Source organism: Panthera onca, chromosome B4 (assembly GCF_046562875.1).
Source record: "Panthera onca isolate mPanOnc1 chromosome B4, mPanOnc1 haplotype 2, whole genome shotgun sequence".
Taxonomy (NCBI): Eukaryota; Metazoa; Chordata; class Mammalia; order Carnivora; family Felidae; genus Panthera; species Panthera onca.
In genome coordinates this window covers 132,114,439-132,136,395 of record NC_138345.1, presented here as the reverse complement: position 1 = coordinate 132,136,395, position 21,957 = coordinate 132,114,439, and the positions used below count along the sequence as shown (strand labels likewise).

General features: G+C 60.1%; 1 protein-coding gene across 2 annotated transcripts; it reads left to right on the top strand.

The window, feature by feature from the left end:
* The first annotated feature begins 566 nt into the window (after positions 1-566).
* PDGFB (platelet derived growth factor subunit B) lies at positions 567-19,567 on the top strand. Of its 2 annotated transcripts, none has more exons than XM_060656307.3 (7): positions 567-1,628; positions 9,466-9,562; positions 11,895-11,984; positions 13,409-13,614; positions 14,967-15,111; positions 17,418-17,568; positions 17,945-19,567. In XM_060656307.3, the coding sequence occupies exons 1-6, from the start codon at positions 1,566-1,568 to the stop codon at positions 17,540-17,542; spliced, it is 726 nt and encodes a 241-aa protein (XP_060512290.1). In that variant the 5' UTR covers positions 567-1,565; the 3' UTR covers positions 17,543-17,568; positions 17,945-19,567. The 2 variants fall into 2 exon arrangements, with proteins under 2 accessions (XP_060512290.1, XP_060512289.1); XM_060656306.3 differs by having other exon boundaries at positions 569-1,628; positions 11,895-11,996.
* Positions 19,568-21,957: the final 2,390 nt, after the last annotated feature.

Here is a 21,957-nt window from a genome sequence, read left to right as displayed (position 1 = left end):
GGTGCCGGCTGTGGGGTTGGTGCGGCTGGCTCGGGGCTGGGTGCCTTTTGGCCTCTCTGGCGTGAAGTCCTCACGATAACCCTACCCCGCTTGGAGACTAGATGGAAGAGCACCGAGAGGAAGTGACTTGCCCAAGGTGACCCAGCCACTCGGCGCCAGGGCGGGATGCGAACCGAGCTGCAGAGCCGGAGTCCTTCGCCCCCTATGCCTGTGCCGGGATGCAAATGCCGTCCTTGGGGCTGCGGGTCTGGAGTCCTGGCGGCGGCCCTGCAGACGACTCCCCAACCACGTGGGCTAGAAATCAGGCCACGGTCACTGTGCTAAGGGGCGGGGCGCTCAGTCGCCCCTACTTCTCCCTTCGCGAGGGCCGGGCTCCCGGCCGGAGGGGCTGCGGAGCTCTCAGAGACCCCTGAGCGCCCCGCCCCCGCCTCAGGCCCTCCCGGAGCTCCCCCCCCCTCTTCCCGGTGCTGACTCTCGGCCAGAAGAGGAAAGGCAGTCTCCACCCACCTCTAGCACTCTCCCTTCTCCTTTATAAAGGCCGGAACAGCTGAAAGGGTGGCAACTTCTCCTCCTGCCGCCGGGAGCAGCCCGCCTGTCTCCCCGCGCGCCCGCAGCCTCCCCCGCTGCCTCCCTGAGGGCTCCCCTCTGGCCGCCAGCGCCCATCTTTCATTTCCGAGATTGCGATATTTTGCGCACACACGCATACACACACGCGCAAAAAGGGGGGAAAAAAAAGGCCCACCCTCCAGCCTCGCTGCAAAGAGAAGCCGGAGCAGCCGCAGCTCACAGCCCGCAGAGGACGCCCAGAGCGGCGAGCGCGCAGACAGACGGACCGACGGACTCGCGCCGCGTCCACCTGTCTGCCGCGCCCGGCACTGCGCGCAGCGGGCACGCCGCGAGCGCGGAGCAGCCGTGCCCGCCGCCCGGGCCCCGCGCCAAGGCGCACACGCTCCGGCCCCCCCCACCCGGCCCGGGCGGGAGTTTGCACCTCTCCCTGCCCGGGTACTCGGGCCGCCGCTGCAAAGCCAACTTTGGAAAAAGTTTTTTGGGGGAGACTTTGGCCTTGAGGTGCCCGGCTCTGCACTTTCCGACTTCGGGGGCCTTTCTAGAAAATGTTGCAAAAAAGCTAAGCCAGCGGGCAGAGGAAAACGCCTATAGTCGGCGAGTGAAGACGAACCATCGGCTGCCGTGTTCTTTTTCCTCTTGGAGGTTGGAGTCCCCTGGGCGCCCCCACACGGCTAGACGCCTCGGCTGGTTCGCGACGCAGACCCCCGGCCGTGGATGCTCGCTCGGGCTCGGGATCCGCCCAGGTAGCGGCCGCGGACCCTGGTCCCGCGCCCAGGCCCTCCCCAGCCCCCCAACGACGGAGCCGGGGCCGGGGGCGGCGGCGCCCGGGGGCCATGCGGGTGAGCCGCGGCGGCGGCTGCAGCGGCCTGAGCGCCTGATCGCCGCAGACCCGAGCCGAGCCCACCTCCTTCCCCAGCCCCCGCCCCCCACCCTGGCCGCGGGGGCGGCGCGCTCGGTCCACGCGTCCGGGGCCCCGCGGGGCCGGGCCCGGAGTCGGCATGAATCGCTGCTGGGCGCTCTTCCTGTCTCTCTGCTGCTACCTGCGTCTGGTCAGCCCCGAGGTGAGTTGCGACGGCGGCTGGGGCTGGTTCGCTTCATTCATTACGCCCACCCTCACCCCCTGGCCGCCCCCTCCCCTCCCTGCAGTGAACTTTGGACCCTTGCAGCCCACGGGCCTAGCGCCGGGCGCTAGGTGACCTCCGAGGGCTGGGACGCGAGGTGCGGGAGGTGCCAGGCTCTGAGGGGAGGGGGCGGGGGTGGCTTGCTTTCCCATGGGCGATCCCAGATCTCCGGCCCTTTTAGCGTCGGGGGAGCGTGTGTGTGGCCCTGTCCCCCACCCCTCAGGAACCTGAAGGGAGAGAGAGTGGGGGTGGTGCCGAGGGTGCAGAGGCCAGCGCGTCCTCCCAAGCCCACTTCGGTTCCAGCCTAGGTTCCGTCCAGGACCCGGCTTGCACGGGAGGTGCGAGCTCGCGCACCGGTGGCAGCCACGCCAACCTTGCGCCGGCGGTTGCCTCCCCACCCTGGCTCCGGCTCCCGGTCGGGACGGGCGCCCTCGGGCTAGCGCAGGGCTTGCCCGCCCCGGAGCGGAGTCCGGCAGCAGCTGGCGTCTTGGGCGCGGGGGGTGCCGAGAGACAGAGGTTTCGGGCACTCGGGAACTGGGGGAGGAGTAGAGTCTTTTAAGGAATCCAGCCCTCGGGGCCGGTGTGTGCCCCAGGCCCCGCCAAACCTGCGCCCGCGCCCAGCGAGGGCAAGCGCCTCTCTCCCCCGCTTGCAGGGTGCGGAGCGCGCCTGTGAAAGCGTAGCCGCAAGGCAGGTGGGGTGTAAAAACGTCTGCGGGAGCTATTAGGTCGGATCTGTAACCCCCCACCCCCCACCCCTCCCAGCCTCACGTAGCAGTGAGTTGGCAAGTCCACCCGGAATCCAGGTGGGAAAGGGGGCGGGGCAGGGAGGAAGCGCTAGGTGGAGGGGAGGAGAGCGCGGCCGGGAGCGCGGCGTGCCTGGGTCCCGTCCCGCCTCCGCGCGACCGGGAGCCCGCACCTCGCCCGCTCGCGAGGAGGGCCGCCCCCCCCACCCCCACCCCGCCGGGCGTCCAGCGAGGCGCAGGAAGGAGGAGGCGGCGGCGAAGGGGTTAAGGTGAAGGGCTCCGAGGCCGCGGCCAGACCTTGGGCCGCCGCCAGCGCAGGTTGTTTTGACCACAGAGGAGCCGTCGCCGTCTCCTTTTGTTCTCGGGGCTCCTCGAGGGCCGCCGGCCGCCCGCCCTGGGGCCCCGCCCTTCCGCGGCCAACCCCCCGCGGTCCGCACCCGGGAGGGAGGCCGCGGGGCTCTCGGCCCGGCCGCCTGCAGGCCCCTCCCGACGCCCCCTCCCCTCCTCTCCGCAGCCCCCCGGGCCGCGGCCAGCTGTTGGGGAGGGGGGCGCCGGCCGGCCCCAGCTGCCGCCTCGCCTCGCCTCGCCGCGGGGCCTGGGGGGCTGGGCCCGGTGCCAGGGCGTCCTGGGAACGGCGGCGCCCCCGCCGCTGCTCTCCGCAGCCCACCCCGCCCGGCCCCCGGACTCGCTCACTCACCCCACGCATGCACACTCTTGGCCGGAGGCGATGCTGCGCTCCGGCGGGCGGGCGGGCGCGCAGAGCGACGGGCACGCACTACCGCGGCCGGGTCGCGCGCCCGCCGCCGCCGCCACGCCCGTGCACACGCGGGGCACACGCGCGCGCACCGCACACACACGTACGCACGGCCCCCGAACACGCGGCCTGAACACACGTGCGCGCCCACCCACGCACGCACACGGGCACGCAAGGCCCCTAGACGCCCAGCAGCAGGTTCCCACCCCCCGTGCAACAGGTGGGCCTACCGTGGGCCCTGGAACCTCATCACCTCGGTGGTGACCCCATTTCCTTGCTGGGCACTAACAGGGAGGGGAAACAGGGACCCTCCCAGCAGGTCCTGGCTCCATAGCACCCACTGTTTTTTGCCTGCTCGGGTCAGCTTGACGCCCCTCAAGCATTCTCCCTCGGCGGATTTTTTTTTTTTTTCAACCACCCCCCAGGTGGCAGAAAATGGTGTTGACGCAACGGGGCTGGGGGGGGGGGGGCGCTCTGATGTCTGGAGCATTTCTCTCTTCAAATAAGCCTTTCTTTGAACCTCCAAGACTGGAGGACCCTGAGCCGCCGAGGGGGCTCCCCCCTGGCTGTTGTGTCTTTGCTGATCCCCAGCGGGCTCTAGAGAAGCCTGGTGACAGCTGGATGAGGCTTTCCCGGGGCCTGCCCTCGCCATTTCCAGCTTCGTCCAGCACTTCCTCCTCCTTTTCCCCAACTCCGTGGGTGAGTGTGTTTGGGGGGACCCTATGGCACGGAAGCTGGTGCCTTTCTCCTCACTTGACTCCCAGCGTCTTGGGACACGCGCTCCCTGGGGAACCCACAATTGTGTGGTGCTTTGCAGTTTCCGAAGCACGTTCCTGCTGAGCCCCGGTCTTTCGGCCTCAGGAGTCTCTGGGGGAGGAGCCCTAAAGGGAAAACCCATCCACTTGAGGGCCAGTCGGGGACGGGAGGCTTCGAGAGAGCTTGCTGGTGGAGGTGGCCTTGGGGCTGGCCTTGTCCGGGGCCTGAGCCTCAGGTAGAGGCCTGGGCAGCTGGGGAGGAGGGGTGGGCGCTCTGATGCAGGGCCTGGCAGAGGGTCTGTGGAGGCCTAGGAGGTCCCATCTCCCATCAGCTGATCTGGCTTCCGGGAGGCTCACTCCGCTGTCATGTGATGCCTTAGCACCCTTCTGCCCGGAAGGAGGGACGGGGCCTGGCAGCCCTTTACCACCCAGCTCCTTCCTGGTTTGCTAATGGCCTTAGGTGCCCGGAGACCGACTTGCTGGCATCTCCCACCCCTAGAAGTGTCTGCAGGTTTAGGACCAAGCAGAATTTCCAGGCTCTGGTGCAGATCCTCGAATGGGGTGCTTGTATGGGGGGGGAGGTTGATTCGGGGAGTGGCGAGAGTGGTAAAGACGTGTTTGCCGGGGGGTTCCTAGATCCTTCTCAGTCTTCTCTCACTTGCCCATTGCCCCCCACTCCTCCCCCCCCCCAATGCCCTTTCTAGGACAGCTATTTCATTTTCTGGTTGAGTCAGTTATTATCTGTTTTCCTCACTAGTCTAAACTCCACTAGAGGGTCTGTCTCAGTCACCACTGTCTCCCGTTCTTGGAACGGTGCCTGATCCAAGGTGGATAATCTGTAAATATTTGTGGGAAGGACAGTGGGGGGGGGGGAGTGGGGGAGCGGTGAGGAGGAAGGACCAGACATGTGTCTAGCACTTGCTAAGTGCTTTATAAACATGCCCTCATTGAGTCCTGGCCCCCAGGGCAGCACCGGCTACTCTGCCCTCCCACAGGCATCCTCATTGGAGCACCCCCCACCCCCAATCTTGAGAGAGGGGCTTGTCTTTCTTTTCTCTTCTTGGGACTTGGACTGCCAAGATTGGATAGGCCAGAGGAAGAAACAGAAGGAAAATCAGACTGCAGAGATCCCGTGTATCTTGAGCTAGGCCTCGGTTTCGGGCGCCCCCAAACACGCGAAGGTTGGTTCACGGTTCCCCAGGAGCAGCAGAATTAACTAACGTCTCTGGAAATCGCAGATTCCTGCCCCAGAGGCAGTGGCTGCCACGGGCTCCAGGGGTTGTAATTGCTGCCCTGGCCCTTCTGGAAGCCCTGACAGTTTTTCTGCTCCAGTGTGGGGCCGGGCTGACCTTCAGGAGGGGTGGGAGGGTCCCAGGAGCAATAGAGAAGGGAAATGCTAGGTGGGGAAGTCTGGTTCTAAATGGCTTCTGTGGTCTGCCCAGAAAAGGCTTCTTCAAAGGGCTTGGCTTTGGCATGGAATCTAAATCAGGCCCGAGACTGTCAGGCAGGCGGGCGCTCCGAGGCCTTGTCGGCTTCTCTCTGCGCCAGACCCAGACAACGCCCCTGGTTGCTTGGGCTGTGCCAGTGTCCTCTCCCTCAGCGGAGTGGAGCACAGCCTGCGTCTCTGTGTGTGCAGCTGCGGCCCTGGGGGAGGGTGGGGTCCAAGCCCCTTTGATCTGCCAGCCTGGTTGGGAGCAGGTAAGTCACCTGGCCTCACGCTAGCTCGTGCCCTCCTGCAGCTGGTGTTGGGGGTGGGGCGGGGCGGGGAGGAGGCTCTTTGCCTTGGCTGTGCCCCAGCGGCTTCTCACCACGCCCTTGCCCTGTCAGGAACCCCAGGCCTGGGATCTGGGGCAGCCTCATCCGTATGCCATGCCTCTTTTCCCTCCCTGCCCGCCTAAACAGGCTTTTCGAACCTGTGCCCAGGAAAACGGGGCTCCCGGTGGCTCGCCCTCCCCCGCCGAGCGGAGCCTCTGACCCCAAGCAGGTGCCCCTGCGAGTCTCCCCCGGGGCGTCTCATCCTGGAGCTGACCACAGGCTGAATTTCCCCACCCCCGGCCCCGGAAGGGACCCGCCAGCTCACGAGGCCCCAGGCAGTGCCAGTGGGGGCCTGGGGGCCATTTCCTGTGGGCCCAGCACAGGGGATAATGCGAAGCCATACGCTTCGCCCCCTGGCAGGGCAGCTCTCCACCCACCAATTGTCATCCTCAAAAATGCCCCGCATTGCTGGCCCTGGGCGTGTGTGGGCTGCTCGCTGCTGCCCTCACAGGAGCCGCACTGAAGGACGGAATTGGCCACAGCGACATTTCATTAAGTACCCGTTATTTGCTGGCTGCTCAGCTAGGTGCGACTCCGCCTCCCCGTGACACCAGTCGCGTCTTATTTTAGCCCCATTTAAAAGCTACAGAAGCTTTCTCAGGTTTCAGGTTGTCAAAAGGCTTAATGCCAAGAGGCCAGGTCTCCTGGGCAGCTGAAGTCCCTGCTCTTTCCTGAACTACAGAGTCGTTGACATCTCGGGCCAGATCATTCTTTCTTGCGGAAGGCCGTCCTGTGCGTAGTAGGATGTTCAGCCACATCCCTGGCCACCACCTGCCAGAGGCCAGTGGTGCCCCTCTAGGGGTGACCACCAAAAGTGCCTCAGCCACGGCCAGTGTCTCCTGAGGACCCTCTAGCCCCTGGTTGAGAACCAACCGCTGCTCCGCGACATCTGATGCCAGGAAGCTCCGTGGTGGGCTGGAGGAGGGACGGGCGCGGCTCTGTCGCTGTGTAGAGACCTGTGGCCCCTGACTGCATTTCTCTAAGCCTTTAGCTTCCTCATCTGGAAAATGGGGATCACAACAGGGCCAGCCGCTTGGCATTGGTGGTTAGCACAGCATTTCCGCTCAGTGCCTGGCTCATGTCAGCACTTAATAAAAGCTGTGTTATTATTCTCAAATCCAGGGGGCCCTTAGCGAGTTCTGGGCATCTAGTGGCCAGATTACTGGAAACAGGTGCAGGGATGGCCTCTCTGCTTAGAATAAAGTGGACTCTTTCTTTAGGAGGCAATTTGCTTAGGGGGTGGGGGCAAATATCCCAGGCGGTCTTCCTGGGGGAGGAGGTGGGAGAATCATACAGGAGAGAACCCCAGGGAGAAGGAGAGAGTCCTTCGTGCGTGCTCTCCAGTGGACAAGGAGTTCTTGGCAGGAATGCGGCGTGGCACTTGGGGTGCTTGGGCCCCCCCTCCTGGGAGGTTAATTGCATCGTTACTGCACAGACAGCTTGGAGACCTGGCTGGGCACCCCCACCCTCAGCTTTCCTCTGCTGCTTCTCCTGCCACCCCAGGCAGAATTAGGACGGAGTCAAATGTCTTCAACCCCTTGGTTCACAGACGAGAGCCAGGACCAGAGAGGGGCCGTGACCAGCCTGAGGTCATGGGGCAGTTAGTAGGGTACAAGGATAGCATCTAGCTCTCTGCATTTGATAATCCCCTCAGGGGACGTAGTCTGCCTCCCTCTTAAGTGGGGACCGGCCACCTGCCTTCCGTACTGTGGGGAGGGCGCTGTGTCCACATTTGGAGACACCTAGGGTCTCTCTCTTGGAGTCGGAGGAGGCAGAGCGTGGCGGAGGTAGGGAAGGCACGTAAGATGTCTCTCTCCCCCCTCACATTTGCAGCCCCAGCTTCATAGTCGCGGACCCTGAAGGAAAGACCCCAGCTCCCGGCCAAGCTTACTCGAGGCCCCCAACCTTTCTTCTCTTTGAACCTCCCAACAGCCCTAGACGCCAGGCAGGATTATAAGTGCCACACTCACATGAAAGAGCTGAGCTCAGGGGTTTCAAGGAATTCATTTTAAAAATCTTTTTTTTAACATGTATTCATTTTTGAGAGAGGCAGAGAGGCAGATCGTGAGCAGGGGAGGGGCGGAGAGAGAGGGAGACACGGAATTGGAAGCAGGCTCCAGGCTCTGAGCTGTCAGCACAGACCCTGACGCGGGGCTCGAACCCACGAACCGTGAGATCGTGACCTGAGCTGAAGTCGGAAGCTCAACTGACTGAGCCACCAGGTGCCCCGTCAAGGAATTCGTTTTAGAAGCAGTCATATCCACACTCCACCCTGCGTCTTCTGGCTCCAAGGCCGACTTGGGTGGCCAGAGCTGGATGGGCATGGCAGAACCCCTGGCGGAGCTGTTCCCAGACATCATGCTAACTGTTGAGGAAACAGAGCTTTGGGGGAGCCAGAAACTGATCCACCACAAAGCTCCTAACAGAGCTTGTGGGGAGAGCCCCCGGGGGCTGGCCATGGGGTAGATGACCTCCTCCCCCCTGTCAGGCAGGGACTTAGCCTGTGCAAAGCCAGTGAGGACTCCAGTCCTTGGAACGTTCCAAGAACTGACTAGTGCAGAAGCTCCCGCTTCCTTATCCAGGGAAACTGAGGCACAGAGTTGTTGAACCTCAGTAAGTCAAGTCTGCCGGCACCCCCTCCAGGGCTCCTTCTACAAGACCATGCCTTCCTGTGTCTGTGTGTGCACATGTGTGTGTGTGTGTGTGTGTGTGTTTCTCCACGGGTGTGAGTTTGTACACAAAGCAGCGTCTCATTCATACACCTCCCTTGCCCCAAGACACTGGGTGTCCAGATTATGCATTCCTTCTCAAGTCCTGCCGCACCAGCCCCTCAGGTCTCCCTCAGCCCCTCGTGGACCATGAGGGACGTGGCCGTGACCTTCCTATCAGGCTGCTCTCATGTTGTTGTGGGGCCTGTGGTTTCCCTGGAGGAAGCCCGGCTCCGAGTGGGGCCTGTTAAAGCACTTATTAAGTTTCAAGTGTTTTTGGTAACAGGCCAGAGGGACTCTAAAAATAGGGTTTGGTTGGGCATGGGGCATGGGTTAGCTTTCAGGTTTCCCGTCTCTAACTGAGGATTCCCTCCTCTCCTCTTGTGAGCAAGAGACTAAATAGAGATATTAGTACCTGTGGCCTCCTGAGACTGTCCAACTCTGCAAGCATTTAGAAATACCTCACGGACCCAGGAGGCTGGAGTACAGGTCCTTCCGTCAGGAAGCCTTGGGTTTGAATGCAGGTTCTGCTGCTGATTGGCGGCTACGACTCTGTTTTCTCATCTGTAAAATGGGGGTGAATTAGATCTCGTCTGACAAATGCTGGCTGTCATTGGCTGTCACGTGTGGAGGCAGAGAGTCTCCAGGGGTTGTGATGCGGGAGACAGATGTGTACGTAGTCCGATCTAAGTCAGAGCAAGCTGGGCTTCGTGTCTGGGGGTGTGGGGTGAGCTTCTGACCTGGCTCTTAGAGGCTTCTGCAGGTCCTGGCCCCTAGACCTTTGTGCTTCCGGTTGTCGGGCTTGGAATCCGCCCCCTGCCCGTGCCCCCATCCTGGCCGTCCGCTTGCCCAGGGCCAAGAGGCCTTGTGGGAGTTTTCCATAGGAGGGTGCGTGCGTGTGGGTGTGTGGGTGTGTGGGTGTGTGGGTGTGGCGGGCAAGAGGGCCGTGGCTGGAAAGCCCTCACTCCTGGCTCACTTGGCCCCATGGTGTCTCCCTGGCAGGGGGACCCCATTCCCGAGGAACTCTACAAGATGCTGAGTGACCACTCAATCCGCTCCTTCGATGACCTCCAGCGCCTGCTACACGGAGACTCCGTAGGTAAATTGAATCCTTGTTCGGTGCTCTGGGCCCCCACTGAATCCTGGGGAGCCGCGAGGGGCAGGGCATGGGGCGTCCTGTCTTCCTCGACTTCCAGGTAACTAGAGGCCTGTGGCAGCCCAGGGAGGGCGTGGCCACACCTGTCCAGGGCAGGGCTGAGTAGGTGGATGGGTTGGTACTCGGGACGTGGGGCGTGGCGGGAGAAGCACCCGCGTGTGGCTCTGCCTTGGCTTGGCGCACAGGGTCGGGTGCCAGGAGGAGGGGGGCAGGGAGAAGGTGCCTGGGGCACACGCCGAATGTGTATCCAGGTGTGGCCTGGGCCAGGAAGGGTGGTGCCGAAGGAGCCATCTCCCTGCCCCTCTGGCCGGGGGCCCGGTCTGTAAGGTCTCCTGGGGACACCTGGCCCAGACCAGCGGGCAACCCTGCCCTCGCCCGAGAGTGCCCTCAGCGAATGGGCACGTGCTTGGTGGCACACACGTGGCCGGGCTGGCGGGCTGGGTCAGGAATGTATTTATAAACGCTGTCTTCAGAGCAAATTCCATTCTATTCTAACCTCTGGCCTGTTCCCTGGAGCCCCGGTCAGCGCCCCCCCTGCACCCCCAGCTCTCCTTCCCTCTAGGGTTTTGTCTCTTTGTCACTTTGTAATCCTTGCCCAGACTCCTATCTACGGGGGACAGCATTTCCTGTCTTTGTTTCCTCTCCCCGTTGGGCCCCTGGCTCCCTCTCAAAAGCATTCCCGGGCCCTTTCAAACCCGCCTGTGCCGGGGGCTGGCGAGGCAGGCGGGAGGGGGCCCCAGCTGGGCCCACCTATTGTTCACTCGGCCCCCCACCCGACGTCTCCCACATCCCCCACCCCATGCCCGACTGGCCAGCCCTGGCCAACACAATGGGGCAACTTCCAAATTTAGCCTTTCTGCGGTTTCTTTCCAAGGCCCTTGGCCCCCACCCTCGTTCAGCCCCTACACACCCCGGGTGGGGGTCGGGATTGGAGACGGAGGTTTTCAATAGCGGGCCTGTTTCGAGGCAACCATGTGGCTATTTTTTCCTAATCAACTTAACCTTGCCACAAAGCACATCTTTCCCCCCATCTCCTCTCCACCAGGGACATTCCAGAGATGGCAGGGAGAAAGGAAGGGAGCGAGAGGGACAGACAGACGCGCTGACGCGCGGGAGCAGTAGGCCGGATGGAAATGCACGGGTTGTAGGATTTGTAGGAGGGTCTCCTCCAGACAGGAACCCCCGGGAGCCCACACGGAAGGGCACACGAGCCTTGGCGTTGGCGTTGGCGGGGCCAGGAGGAAGGGGAGACAGCAGGAGCGACCAGGGGCTGCGTGGAGGGGGCGGGAGCTTGTCCCTGGCACCCCTCGGTTTCTGTGCTGACTCTTCAGCCTTCAGAGAGCTAGAAGGGTCTGCCCAGGATTCGGTGTTGAGCTCAAAGTCCTCCTGTCCGGCCCTCACCTCCCACAGTGGTGTTGGCTGCCTCTAGAGAGAGGGAGCAGCTATGACACCGAGAGGAGGGCGCCCCAGGCTGTAGTTTGTAGACTGTCCCCTGAGGAATAAACGGGCTGACCCCTCAGACTGTCACCTGAGGAATAAACAGACCGTAGGGCGGACCCGGGGCCAAAGGTTAGAGGGGGGAGGCAAACACAGTGAGCGAGACACTGGGAGCTGGAGCAAAACCCAGGCTGGGAAGGGCACGGGGTACGGGCACCCCCATCCCAGCAGGCTGGCTCCCCACCCCTCTCTGCCTTCAGCCCTCACCCCCGCTCCTCTCCCTCCTCCCTCTCTCCCGCTCAGCTGGGCCATTGTCCGGGGCTCCAGAGGGGCTGTGTCCAGGGCAAGCTGGTCCCCCCGGGGATTCTGGGAATTTCTCCATTCAGCACTTCCTATGGGAACGCTGGGTGGAGGGGCATTGGAAACTGGCCTTCCGAGCTCTGGGTCCTTGCCCTGCCCTGGAGGCTGAGGAGGGTTCGCTTACAGTAGCGAAAGGGAAGGGCTATTTTTAACTCCACTGACATGGGTTCTGTCCAAAAATGTGGCCGAAGAGCCCAGAGTGGGGCTGAAGGCCCGCCAGGGATGCAGTCAGGGCCTCACCCCCCTCCTGAGCCCCACGGCCACCCCGGGGTTCCTGGAGAGCCCCTTTCCAGAGCCAGGACCCTCGGGTTTACAGGGAGCTGGAAAGGGAGACTGTTGTCTCGAGTTGGGTACCAGTGACGGGTAAGGAGCCACCTTCCTGCCTACCCCGGAGCCCCCAGGGGAGCCCCCACCCCACCAACGGACGGGCCAGCGGTTATCAGGGTGCATTCCGACTGTGCTTTGCCTTGCCTTGCAGACGAAGACAGAGCCGAGTTGGACCTGAATTCGACTCGATCCCATTCTGGAAGCGAGCTGGAGAGCTTATCCCGAGGGAGAAGGAGCCTAGGTGAGGCTGCGGGTAAGAATGGTGGTTTCTCAACAGTGGGAGCCAGAGAAGGAGACGTGGGGCGGGCGCCCCGCCCCCGGCTCTGGGCCGCCCGTTCGTCCGGCACTTAGGACTGACTTAAACTGTAAGAGAGTACAACTGTCCTTCAAGACACTATATCGAGGAGTTGAGTCCTCACGCCCCATCCCCCAACACACACGGTTTCCTAAATATAGTGGTTTTAAACGCATTTGTTCATTCCTTCAACCCGGGAGACAGATATCATTAACCCCATCTTGTCGAGTTGGAAACTGCGGCCCAGAGAGGGGTAGACGGGGCCGAAGTCGCACAGCTAGCAACAACTAGGGCTGGGATCCCAGCTGCTCTTCTCATGTGGACCCGGTGCCATCCTGGTGGGCTGCGTGTGCCTTCCGCGGCTTAGGGCTGCCTCCTGGGTCAGCAGGCAGAGCTTGGGACCCGCCCGGGTCCCGTGGGAGCCTTCCCTGGGGAGGCCAGTGCGTGCTCTAAGCCCTTCCTCCTCTCTGCCCACCTGAAGTCCCCACAACACTGTAGACAGTGGCTCGGGGACCTCCAGATAAGAGTCGGTGGCCTGAGTTCCACTCCTCCCTCTGTGAATTTGGGCAGCGTCTCTATATGAAAACGAAGACAGAGCCCCAGCGTCGACTGGACGCTTGCTCTAGGCCACTCACGTTAGCCCTTAGATCCGCAGGTGCGATATAGGCTCTGTCATCCCGTGTCACACGTAGATGAGGGAACAGGCGTTGAAAGAAGCAAGGATTTAAGAATAGATTACCGTGTCAAATGGCAACATAAGAGTGGTTACAAAATAATAAGTGAGTAGGAGCCAGGAGTCGGGCAAGCCCATAAACCTGTGAAATAGCCGAATGAAACCTAGGGCTGGTGGAAGGACGCCGACATTTACGACAGGCTGGCACTCTCTGAATGATCTCACTGGATCCTTAAGGCGGTTCTTGGGGTGTAGATCTCATGGGGAAACTGAGGCTGAGGGCCCATCAGCAGCCTGTCCAAGTCCCATGGCTGATAATAGCCAGGACGCGAAAACTGTCCCTGGGGTTGAAGGAAGTGGGGATCACCCAACCCCTTTTTTTTTATTTTTTAATTTTCTTAATGTTTTATTTTTGAGAGACAGAGTGTGAGCAGGGGAGGGGCAGAGAGAGAGGGAGACACAGCATCTGAAACAGGCTCCAGGCTCCGAGCCGTCAGCACAGAGCCCGACGCGGGGCTCGAACTCACGAGCTGTGGGTTCGTGACCCGAGCCGAAGTCGGACGCCTAACCGACTGAGCCCCCCAGGCGCCCCTAGCCTGCCATTTCTGGGGGACAGCAGTGCCCCCGCTGGGCTTGGCCGCCGGGTGGGGGCTCTGGGCAGGCCCACCTTCCTGACGGAGGCCCCCTCTCCCTTCAGGTTCCCCAACGGTCGCCGAGCCAGCCATGATCGCCGAGTGCAAGACACGCACGGAGGTGTTCGAGGTGTCCCGGCGCCTCATAGACCGCACCAACGCCAACTTCCTGGTGTGGCCGCCCTGCGTGGAGGTGCAGCGCTGCTCCGGCTGCTGTAACAACCGCAACGTGCAATGCCGCCCCACCCAGGTGCAGCTGCGGCTTGTCCAGGTGCGCGGGGGGCCCGCACCCCACTCCCACCCTACCCCCACCCCCACCCCTGGGCTGCCCCCCGGGAGCTGCCCTCGGGGGCTCGTCGCTCGCTCCGTAGGGGCGGAGAGGCATTCCTGGCGGGCCCCCGGGCTCCATCCAGAGAGGGCCACCTGCAGGGCGCTCTCTGGGCAGGTGCTCTGAGGCCACCTGTGAGTCCTCGAGGCCACCCAGGCCGCTGTAACCAAAAGCCACAGGCGGACCCCCAGGCAGGGCCAGGTGTGGGACATTTAGTGAAAGGTGCTGCCTCTTTTGCAAGGATGAAATCCCAAGAGGTCCCCGGAAGAGACAGGTCTACAAGCATTTGTTGGGCACTCAGAATGTTCTGGGCTGCTCAGTTTTCCTCCAGACCTGTTGAGGCTCCTTGCCGTGTCCCTCACGAGGAGGTGGGGCAGAGGCCCTCCGAGCAGCAGACGTTGCAAGAGCTGGGGCAGCCCCTAGCAGAGTCAGAATGCTGAACCCTGCCTCCTTTCTAGAAAGATTGGGTGTGCACTCTGACTCAAGGCAAATCCTAGAGTAGAGGCTGCCCGGGGGAGCTCCGGGTCTCACGCTGGGCAAGGCAGGGCCAGAGAAGCCTCGGCGGTCTTCTGATTCACGCGGAGAGGTTTCTGTGCCCTTCGGGTCCGCCTCGCCTGCACACCGACTCGGGCTGGGCCGAGCTGCACACCAGGGCTCGGCACCGGCTGGCGAGCCCCACTGTTGCCAAAGGCTCCACCTGTGTCACCATACTCCCCTCCCTGAGGTCAGCTGTGGCCTTTCCCCCTGCCCACCATCCATCCCAGGCCTGGGCCCCGTGCCCGAGATCACAAGTGTCACTCTCTACCGCACCACCCACTGTCACGGTATCTCCTGTCCCCACTGCTTCCAGCTCTATGGATGGACACCTGACAGCTGACCTCCCCCTGCCCGCCTCCCTCCTGGATAAAGCCTCCCCCCCACTTCCTTCCAGACAACCATCTCCCGCCTCTGCCATAGCCCCTGACCTTGGCTGGCGCTCCGGGAATGGGGACACCGCAGGCCCTACGCTCAACCCGGAAATGCCTTTCTCCCTCTCTGGGAGCTCCAAGGGGGCTGCAGCCAAAGCTGGAGGCCAGGTCGGGAGGGCTTGTTTTGATGGAAAAGCTACAAGAGGGGTAGAGGGCAAGGTCCTGCTATTGTTTGGGCCAGAGTGTCTGCCCTGCCTCTCTCCACGCCCCGCTTTCGAGGAAAGATCCCTGCGGGGGGACACTGGGGAGGGAAGAGCAGGCAGGCGGGCTCCCTCGGCCCCTGCCCGCTTAGTCTCCCAGAGGCACTTCGATGGTTCTGTCCTCCAGGTGAGAAAAATCGAGATCGTGCGGAAGAGGCCAGTCTTTAAGAAGGCCACGGTGACCCTAGAGGACCACCTGGCATGCAAGTGTGAGACGGTGGTGGCTGCACGACCCGTGACCCGAAGCCCGGGGAGCTCCCAAGAGCAGCGAGGTAAGCGCTGGTCCGGGGTCTGCCTCTGAACGGCTCAGCTGGGCAGCTCGCTTCTCCTGTGGCAGCTGCCAGTGGAGGGGAGGTTGGACCAGGCATACCCCTGCTTAAATTCATCCGAAGCTTTACGTGAGGATGTTAGCCCCTGGTTGGCCTTCCAGCCTTGTTGGCAACCATTCCCCCTCACTTAGGCCACCCCCCAGCCAACCTGACCTCTTTGCGTGGCCAAATGTGTTTCCGCCTCAGGGCCTTTGCACATGCCACTTTCCCTCCGAAACTCACTTCTCTCAACTCTTCACAAGCCTCTTTGTTTGGGTCTCAGCTCAGAAGTCACCTCCTCCTAGAGGTCTACCCTGACTACCTTGTCCAGGGCAGCCCCCATCCCTGTCCTGCTACCACAGCCCCTTACTTTGTTGAACGAGCACATGAAATGGCGGGACAAGAGAAGGTTCCATGCACATCATCTTCAGATACTTGACAACTTGTCCTGGGGGTGAGAAGTCAAACTAATTCCTTATGGCCCTCAGTGGGGATCAGGACCAGTGGGGGAAAAGCCCCTGGAGAGGGATTTGAACTCTATATGCCAAAAGCTGTCAGTCAGGGGGCCAAGATGGAATCTCATGCCTTGTGCGGTAGGGAGTTTCTGTTGTTGAAGATGTGTGGGTAGAGACTGGCCCATCCTGCAGCAGTGAAGCGACAGATGGGGCTCAGGCATCTGATGGATGTTTGGAACCGGAGCTGTGTTCCTCTCTTTCGATTTCGTGAATTCACAATTTCAGGGGCATAGTTTGACTGGAGTCGAAAAGGACCAAAAAAATGATCTGATCCAAATACCTGGTCCACATTTTGCAGAAGAGGTGCCTGAGGCTCAGAGAGGCTGAGGTCTTGCCCAAGGTCACACAGCCAGTCCCGGGCAGGGGGAGAGCTGGATCAAGGTATCCTCAAGTTCTATTCTGGGCTTTTCTCTCACTCTGACACCAGTCGCTCGCTCTTACCTGCCTTATCATTTTCTTTTGGTCAAAGAATTCAAAACTTTGAGAGCCAGAACAGTCCAGAGAGATGACCTTCTAAGTTGGTCCTTCAGTCTTATTAAAGGGGTTGCTGGAACACAGAGAGGTTAAGGGACTTAACGAAGGTTGCACAGTGACAAAGTCTAGCCCAGAACCCAGGTCTTGTCTAGTTCTGGGTTCCTTAGACTGTCCTGCTGCCTTTTCTTCCTCGCACGTTTGCAGTAAGGGTCAAGAATTTTTTAGTTAATAGGATTAGATGAGCATTAAAAAAAATCACTTGTTGATTTTCAGTAACTTACCGTTGTTGGAAGACAGACATCTGACAAGCCCCCTGAAGGCAGGGCTGTCTCTTAGCCTCTTTGTCCTGTTCTGAGAGCCGAGCTAAGGCACAGACGCCCTGAGAAGACTAATAATTTGCCAGCTTCAAACTGACCTGCTGTAAATGATCGCTACGATTAACACGGAACAACACGGAAAATCAAATAACACGGAATCGCCGTAGGACGTACCGTGGTTCCTATTCGGGAAACTTCATGTTCTTCTTTGTGTTTGGAGTGTGGTTCTTTTACGTGCCTTTGCTTCCTGCGACTTTCCAAACCAGGTTTTCGAAGGCCTGTTCAGCTGACTAATCTATAGATGACCTAAAGTCTCGTCATGTCCGTTTCAGCAACTTGGCCCCACGCGACTGTACCGCTGGCAGCTGTCCGCGGCTTGGCTACGGCGTGGTGGTGTGGCCCGTGTGGTGGCCGGTGTCAGACCCCCTGGGCTCGAGACTCTCCTCTGTCACTCGCGAGCTGCGTGACGACCTCACGCTTGCTCAGGCTTTGCCCAGCCCCGCGTCCTGTGCCGATGACCCCATCCTTGGAGTCCAGACTCCGGGCCCTTTAATGGCCCTTCTAGATGTCCTCCCCCAAGGGGCATCTGACACCTGCCTGTTTGCAGAGATGGGCTGACTGCTTCAGGGCGGGCTGTGTCTGTGAGGTGGGAGGTCGGTGTCGGCCCCAAAGAGCTGGGATCGCTGGGGAAGCCCCCCAGGAAGAAACGGCCTTGAGCTTGGCGGAGAAAGCTTTCACTTCCAGGATGTCGACCTAAGGGCTCAGGAGGAAGAGACCTAAGTGCTAACCTTGACCCAGGCTCACAAGCGCTGTGATTCGTAGGCCAGTGGTTGAAAGCATGGAGTCCAGAGGCAGACTCCTACGTTCGAATCCCGGTCTCTCTGCCTCGGTTTCCTCATCTGTTAAGATGGCTCCCTCCAGAGGCTGTCCACCTGCTGACAAGCCCTTTCTTTCTCTCGAGCAGCCAGGACACCCCAGACTCGGGTGACCATTCGGACGGTGCGAGTCCGCCGGCCCCCCAAGGGGAAGCACCGGAAGTTCAAGCACACGCATGACAAGAAGGCACTGAAGGAGACCCTCGGAGCCTAGGGGGATCTGCAAGAGCGTGCGGGCAGGTGAGGCCAGGTGGGGAACCTGAGGTCCAGGCCCCTGGGATTTCTTCTCCCCTGGCCTGTGGCTTGGGCTGCAGAGAGGTATTTCCCCATACAAAAATCTGAGCTCTAAGCCTGGATCCCCTCCGCCCAACTTCGACTGACTCTTCTCATGGGGCAGGTGGGTGAGGGTCTTTGGGGACCCCAGCCCAGCTGTGTCCCTACATGCCCTAAGAGAACGGGAAGTCTAAACTTCAACTCCCCCAGCCCTGAGCGCTGCTGGAAACCAGGGATGGCTGGTCAGCCTCAGCTCCCTGCCCCTGGCAAGGGAGGCGTGTGAGTATGGGCCAGAGCCCCCAGGCTGTCTCTGACCCCCTGTCTCCCTCTGCTTGGCCTACAGGGTTATTTAATATGGTATTTGCTGTATCGCCCCCATGGGGTCCTTGGAGTGATAATATTGTTCCCCTCGTCCGTCTGTCTCGATGCCTGATTCGGACGGCCAATGGTGCTTCCCCCCCTCCCACGCGCCTGTCCACCCACCAGCGGGTCCCCTCATTGGCCTCCAGCGCCTTGCCCGGGAGCTCGAGAAGGACACGAAGGCCCTGAACTCCATTGCTGTCTTCCTCCGCTGACCCCGAGAATCTGGCATAGAAGTGTAAGAGAGACCCACGGGATCGCCGTTCGGGGACCGGAGGAGCTTCCCTTCCCCAGCTCCTGGCCCGGGTCACACCTGAGCGCCGTGGACTGGCCTGAAACCCTGCGCGTGGCCCTGAGGCCCTCTAGGCATGGATGGCCTGCCCGGTCCCAGGACCCCTGGCCCACTCTGAAGGGAGCACCCCCAGGCAGGCCAGGGTGCCTCGTCCTCCTGTGGCTGAGACCACGCGTTGGACCGTAGACTGGAGAGAAATCCTCCCACGGCGCCCAGGCCCAGTCACTTCTTTCTCCCCGGTCACCTCTGCTTATAGTGGCTTCCTTTCGTTTTCTATATATGAAATCTTCGAAGACGTGGACTCCTCTGGGTGGGCGTGGCCCGAGTACCCGGCAGCCAAGTGCCCCGTCAGATGGGTTAGAGATGAAGTTTGCTCTGGAGCCACCATGGATGGTGATCTGGGCACTCACTGCCTCCTTCCACTCCCCTGCCTTCACCTCCTCTGTTTCATCTCTCTACCTCCACCCTGCGTCTTCCTCTGCTCCGAGGGACTCCTTGGACCCCATGCTGAGACCGTAAATAACCCCACTCACTGCTCCATTAGGCCGAAGACCAGGGGTCAGGGCAGCAGGGGGCTGAGCTTCGGATCCCAGCCCGGCCGAGACTGCCGTGTAGGTTCGTGCAGGGTGTGCACTGTGCAAGGGCACCGCGTGCAGGGGTCGTTGTTCACGCCGTAGAACATGGCCCGTTGGTGTATTTGTTAGGACAGTTTTCTGGCAGATGGAGCTAAAATGTCTTGAGGAAAGGGATCCTGTTCCTAATGGACATGATGGTTCCATGTGGACTGGCTGTGTCCCGACCCAGCCAATGGCTTGGGGTGGTTGGACAGGAGAGTGAGCCCACGTTGGGTGGGGAGGCCACGCGTTGTCCAGCTGGCCTCTATTTTCCTGAGTCCTCAGCTCAAGCAGTTCCCCTTCCAGGCGGGCGTGAAAAACCCAAGAGAGAATCTCCAAGGGAGGGGGTAGCCCTCGCTCTCCCCGGGCACGCTACCCCCCAGAGTAGATTCTTCTGAGATCCACCCGTGGTGGCTCCTCCCAGGAAACCAGCTCATGGGCTGGGAGTGGGGGAGAAAAGGGAAAAGATCCCCAGGGGTCCCTGGGGTGGGGTCTGAGCTCCCACCTCCCTCCCCTCCACCCCACTGCACTTTCCCCCTTACCCCCCCCCCCTCCAAAATCTGCTCTCTTCAGTTTGTAAAGTTGGTGATTATATTTTTGGGGGCTTTCCTTTTATTTTTTAAATGTAAATTTATTTATATTCCGTATTTAAAGTTGTAAAAAAAAAAAAAATAACCACAAACAAAACCAAACGAATGAATCCACCGGCGTTCTGTCTGTTGGCATGGGGCGTGACGGTTAACCCTTCCCGCATCGGCAGGATTTACGGACAGCTTGTTCTGTGTTCCTCTCGCTCTGGGAAGTTCAGGCACACACTCACGCACACACTCACGCACGGGTGCATACACATGTAGGTCTGCCGCTCTGAGGGAGGCCCCCCGTCTGGGCGGTGGGTAAGAGCCATTCGGCCCACCCTGCAGGTCTGGGTCCTGCGGCAGCCCCTGACAGGCGGACCACAGGTCCCAGCCCTGTGCCTGTCACTGGCAGTGATGAGAGGTGGTTTTCTCCAGCATGAGCATCCGCGCAAGGGAACCGGGTCCTTTGCATCGTAGGCTGGGGTTGGCTGTGGGGAGGGGACACCCAGGGTGGGGAAGGCCGGAGGAGGTCCTGGAAGAGACGTGGAATTAATTCAGAAGGAACACAGCCGAGGTGCTCCTGGGTGGCTCAGCGGGTTAAGCATCCGCCTTCAGCTCCGGTCGCGATTTCACGGCTCACGAGTTCGGACCCCGAGTCGGGCTCTGTGCTGACGGCTTGGAGCCTGGAGCCTGCTTCGGATTCTGTGTCTCCCTCTCTCTCTGCCCTCCCCCTGCTCACATTCTGTCTCTCCCTCTCTTTCAAAAATAAATAAACATGAGGAAAAAAAGTATTTATTTATTTATTTTTATTTAAACTTTCTTTTTTCATGTTTATTTGTTTTTGAGAGACGGAGAGCCAGAGCATGAGTGGGGGAGGGACGGAGAGAGAGAGGGAGACACAGAATCCGGAGCAGGCTCCAGGCTCCCAGCTGTCGGCACAGAGCCCGACGCGGGGCTCGAACCCACGAAGCGCGAGATCACGACCTGAGCCGAAGTTGGAGGCTTAACTGACTGAGCCACCCAGGCGCCCCAGAAAAAAAAAAAATTAATTAAAAAACAAAAACACACAGAAGGAACACAGCTGAGAGGTGGATCTGGGGTCTGACCTGGGCTCAGCCCTTAGCCAGCTGTGTGGCCTTAGTTGAGCCATAGCCCTTCTCTGGTCAGAGCCTCATCTGAAACACAAGAAGATGACCCGGAGATTTGTGGTCTCCAAGGTCCAGCTGTGGGGTTCTGTGCCTTCCCTTGCCTACGGAGACTTGGGTACCATCCCATAAAAAAGATTCTAAATGTGCTCTGGGTCCCACATTTAGGTAGACTGGATGGGGCTGATGGGGAAACCCGGGAGGTGGGGAACCTGACTTACCCTCAGGACAGTCTAAAACTAAAACCATTTTGCCCTGGAAGTAGTGATCTCCCTGTTACTGGGAGTATGTAAGTGAAAGCTGGGTGACAACTCGGCAGAGGTTAGGCTGAATGATACCATGGTTGCGTGATCGGTTGACTGACCGACTCCATTCATTCATTCATTCGTTCGTTCATGTTCTTACCTTCTTGAGCCCCTACCATGTGTCTGTGTCTAGCAAGGGCTTTTATAGCAATTTGACGTGGGTCTTAGAACTGCCAAGTCAGATGGCATTCTTCTAGAAACCCCTCTGCTGAGGAGATGACATTCCCTTCTTGATCCCTTCCTCTGCCCTGTTGGCTGTAATACAGTCATGATGCCCGGTACTCAAGCAGCCATCTTGAGCCATGAGATTCAAGCCAAATACTGAGATTGGAGGAGGAAGACAGAGGGGTCTGGTCCTGCCACCTGATGACCTAGCTTAGAAGTTTTTATTCTTTTTTTTTTTTTCCAAGTAAGCTCTGTGCCCAACGCCCCACTGGGCCTTGAACTCATGACCCTGAGATCAAGAGTTGCTTGCTCTACTGACTGAGCCAGCCAGGCACCCCAGGAGTTTTTACATAAGATAGGAAAACATTTCTTTCTGTTTGACCTCTTTTTTTTTTTTAATGCTTTTATTTATTTTTGAGACAGAGTGAGAGACAGAGTGCAAGTGGGGGAAGGGCAGAGAGAGGGAGACACAGAATCGGAACCAGGCTCCAGGCTCTGAACTGTCAGCACAGAGCCCCATGCGGGGCTTGAACTCATGAACTGTGAGATCATGACCTGAGCTGAAGTCAGACGCTGAACTGGCTGAGCCACCCAGGCGCCCCTCTGTTTGATCTACTCTTATCTTAGGTTTTCTGTCCTTTGTAATTGAACCTAATCCTGATACACAGCCCCCTTCTTTCTGGGAAAGAGGAGATGTGGCCACCAGGCTGGTCTGGGCATCCGGCACTCGGCCTCACCTTGTGAACGCTTCTCCTCCCTTTGAGGCCAGCTCAGATCTCGCTTCCTCTAAGGAGCCCTCTCTGTCCCTGCCAGCAGCCCACCTCCCTCAACCAGAGCAGAACTGGAGCCCTCTTTAGAGGCTTAGCGTTCACTGCCTCCATAAAATCACAAAATCGTGAA